This window comes from Dermacentor variabilis, chromosome 10 (assembly GCF_050947875.1).
Source record: "Dermacentor variabilis isolate Ectoservices chromosome 10, ASM5094787v1, whole genome shotgun sequence".
NCBI classification, from domain to species: Eukaryota; Metazoa; Arthropoda; class Arachnida; order Ixodida; family Ixodidae; genus Dermacentor; species Dermacentor variabilis.
In genome coordinates, this window is record NC_134577.1 from 94,518,662 (window position 1) to 94,521,029 (window position 2,368).

Sequence of the window (2,368 nt, forward strand, 5' to 3'; positions counted from 1 at the left end):
CTTGCTCCGACAGGATTGAAACAGACGACCCTGAATCAACAAGGAATGTCAAAGTGACATTCGCGACTTGCACTTGAATATGAATTCCGCTACGCGCGGAATGTTGCACAGTGAAAACTTCCCCAGCACTGCTGGATGACGAAACATCATCATGAAATTCAACTTCACGGACTCGGCCTTGCATTTGGGCTAGCTTGCGGTTGCATACCCTTTTAAAATGGTCCTTGCGACCGCAAAACGAACAAGTCTTGTCATGCGCTGGGCACTGCGGCGCTGACGCGATGTGGTCCCACGAACCGCATCGGAAACAATGTGGCGAGCCGGAGCGGCTACTCTGTTCTTGGTTCCGCTGAAGGGGGCGGTTCCGCTGCGGCGCACGTGAGCCACCCGAGTTCCTCGTTAAATTCTGCTCTAAGGTGGCTGCCGGTTGTGAATTCTTTTTTTCGAAGAATGCGGCGATGGTTTTCGACGCTGCCGCAATGAAATTGCTTCGACCGAAGCAGAAAGCTCCTTGAGCTCTTCAGCCGCCTGCTCAAACTGAAGTGCAATTCGAACAGAATTCTCGAATGAAAGTGTGGAACCCTCAAGCAGTAACCGCTCACGTACGCGAGTGGAAGCTACGCCGGCAACGAATTGGTCCCGCAGAGCATCATCTTGCGAGGCAAACGAACAATGTGACGCTAGCTCCCGCAGAGCGGCAACAAAGTCATGAACGGACTCGCCTGTGTGTTGGCTGCGGCGGTGAAAGCGATGACGCTCGATGATAAAGTTGCGCGACGTCGAAAACTGGTGCCGTAATGCGGCGAGTGCAGAGTCGTATTCGTCAGGAGGGGCCACGACAGACTCGCGCGATCGGCGCGTGCTGTGGCACATGGCGCGGCCGGAGCTGCGGTGTTGGTCCCTGCATGTAGCCCCTGATAAATACGCTGGCCGTCCGCCCCCAAACGATGCAAAAGAATAGCCTTGCGCTGCTCCGGCTTGAATGCGGCGGCTCCGGATGCCAGCAAGTACACGTATAACATCTGCTCCCACTGCTCCCATGGCAATGAGGGACGGCCGGGCGTCGGAAAGAAAAACGGTGGCGGAGCAAGCCTGGTGAAGCTCATGGTGGGCGGATGCGGACGGCGCAGCGGGGCTGGGGGTATGTTTACGACATCCTCGTCGCCAATGTGGTATTGACCGAAGGTGGAAGTCAGACTCCAGCCGTCCCTAAGTAAAAAGCCGTTTATTTACCATATACAACCGATATATATAATGAAGAACAGAAGCGCCCCCTGGGGAATGAAGAACTGAAATGAATAACGAAACTGAATATAACATTTGGGTCTTCTGGGATGTCATATCAGAATAAGTATTGTGACGAGATCTATTTTCCAGGTGATCAGCTGCGCCACAGCTACTGTCAAGGAATCAAGGTGAGCACGTAAGATGTCGTATATAGGTGGTATATATATAGGTGTGGTATATAGGTGGTGGTATATAGGTGGTATACAGCAAGTCTATAGCATTAAGGAAAGCATGGGAGTTCTTGTTGTGAAACCTAATATGAGGTACAAATTACATGCAGTCATGATGACCACGAAGGTGAAAGCCTCTATGAAGACGTGGAATTGGCGATTAGTCAACTCAAAACAAAATACACTATACTGATGGGCGAATTCAATGCCAGGTTAGGCAAGAATCAGGCTGGAGACAATTCTGCGCGGGAATATGGCATAGGGTCTAGGAATAGCAGGGGAGATTTATTAGTAGAGTTCGCCGAATGGAATACTATGCGGATAATGAATACCTTCTTCCGCAAGCGGCATAGCCGGAAGTGGACATGGCGGAGCCTGAATTGCGAGACTAGAAATGAAATAGACCTCATACTCTGCGCTAACCTTGGCATCGTACAAGATGTGCACGTATTCAGCAAGGTGCGCTGCAGTGGGCATAGGATGCTAAGAACTCGAATTAGTCTCGACTTGAGGAGGGAGCGGAAGAAACTGGTACGTAAGAAGCCGATCAATGAGTTAGCGGTAAGAGAGAAAATAGAGGAATTCCGGATCAAGCTACAGAACAGGTTTTCGGCTTTAACTCAGGAAGTGGACCTTAGTGTTGAAGCAATGAACGACAATCTTATGGGCATCACTAAGGAAAGTGCCACAGAAGTCGGCGGTAAATTCGTTAGACAGGATGTTATTAAGCTATCGCTGGAGATGAAAGATCTGATTAAAAAACGCCAGTAGTATGAACGCCTCTAATCCTACAGCTTGAACAGAACTGGCAGAACTTTCCAAGTTCATCAACAAGCGCAAGACAACTAACATAAGGAACTATAATATGGATAGAATTTAACATGCTCTTAGGAACGAAGGAAACCTAAAAA

The 2,368-nt window shown here is 49.5% G+C and overlaps 1 protein-coding gene across 1 annotated transcript; it reads right to left on the bottom strand.

Moving 5' to 3' along the window:
* Positions 1-411: 411 nt before the first annotated feature.
* LOC142560760 (uncharacterized) lies at positions 412-1,106 on the bottom strand. The gene is made up of 2 exons (XM_075673086.1): positions 882-1,106; positions 412-843 (listed from the first exon to the last, which is right to left on the bottom strand). The coding sequence occupies exons 1-2, from the start codon at positions 1,104-1,106 to the stop codon at positions 412-414; spliced, it is 657 nt and encodes a 218-aa protein (XP_075529201.1).
* Positions 1,107-2,368: the final 1,262 nt, after the last annotated feature.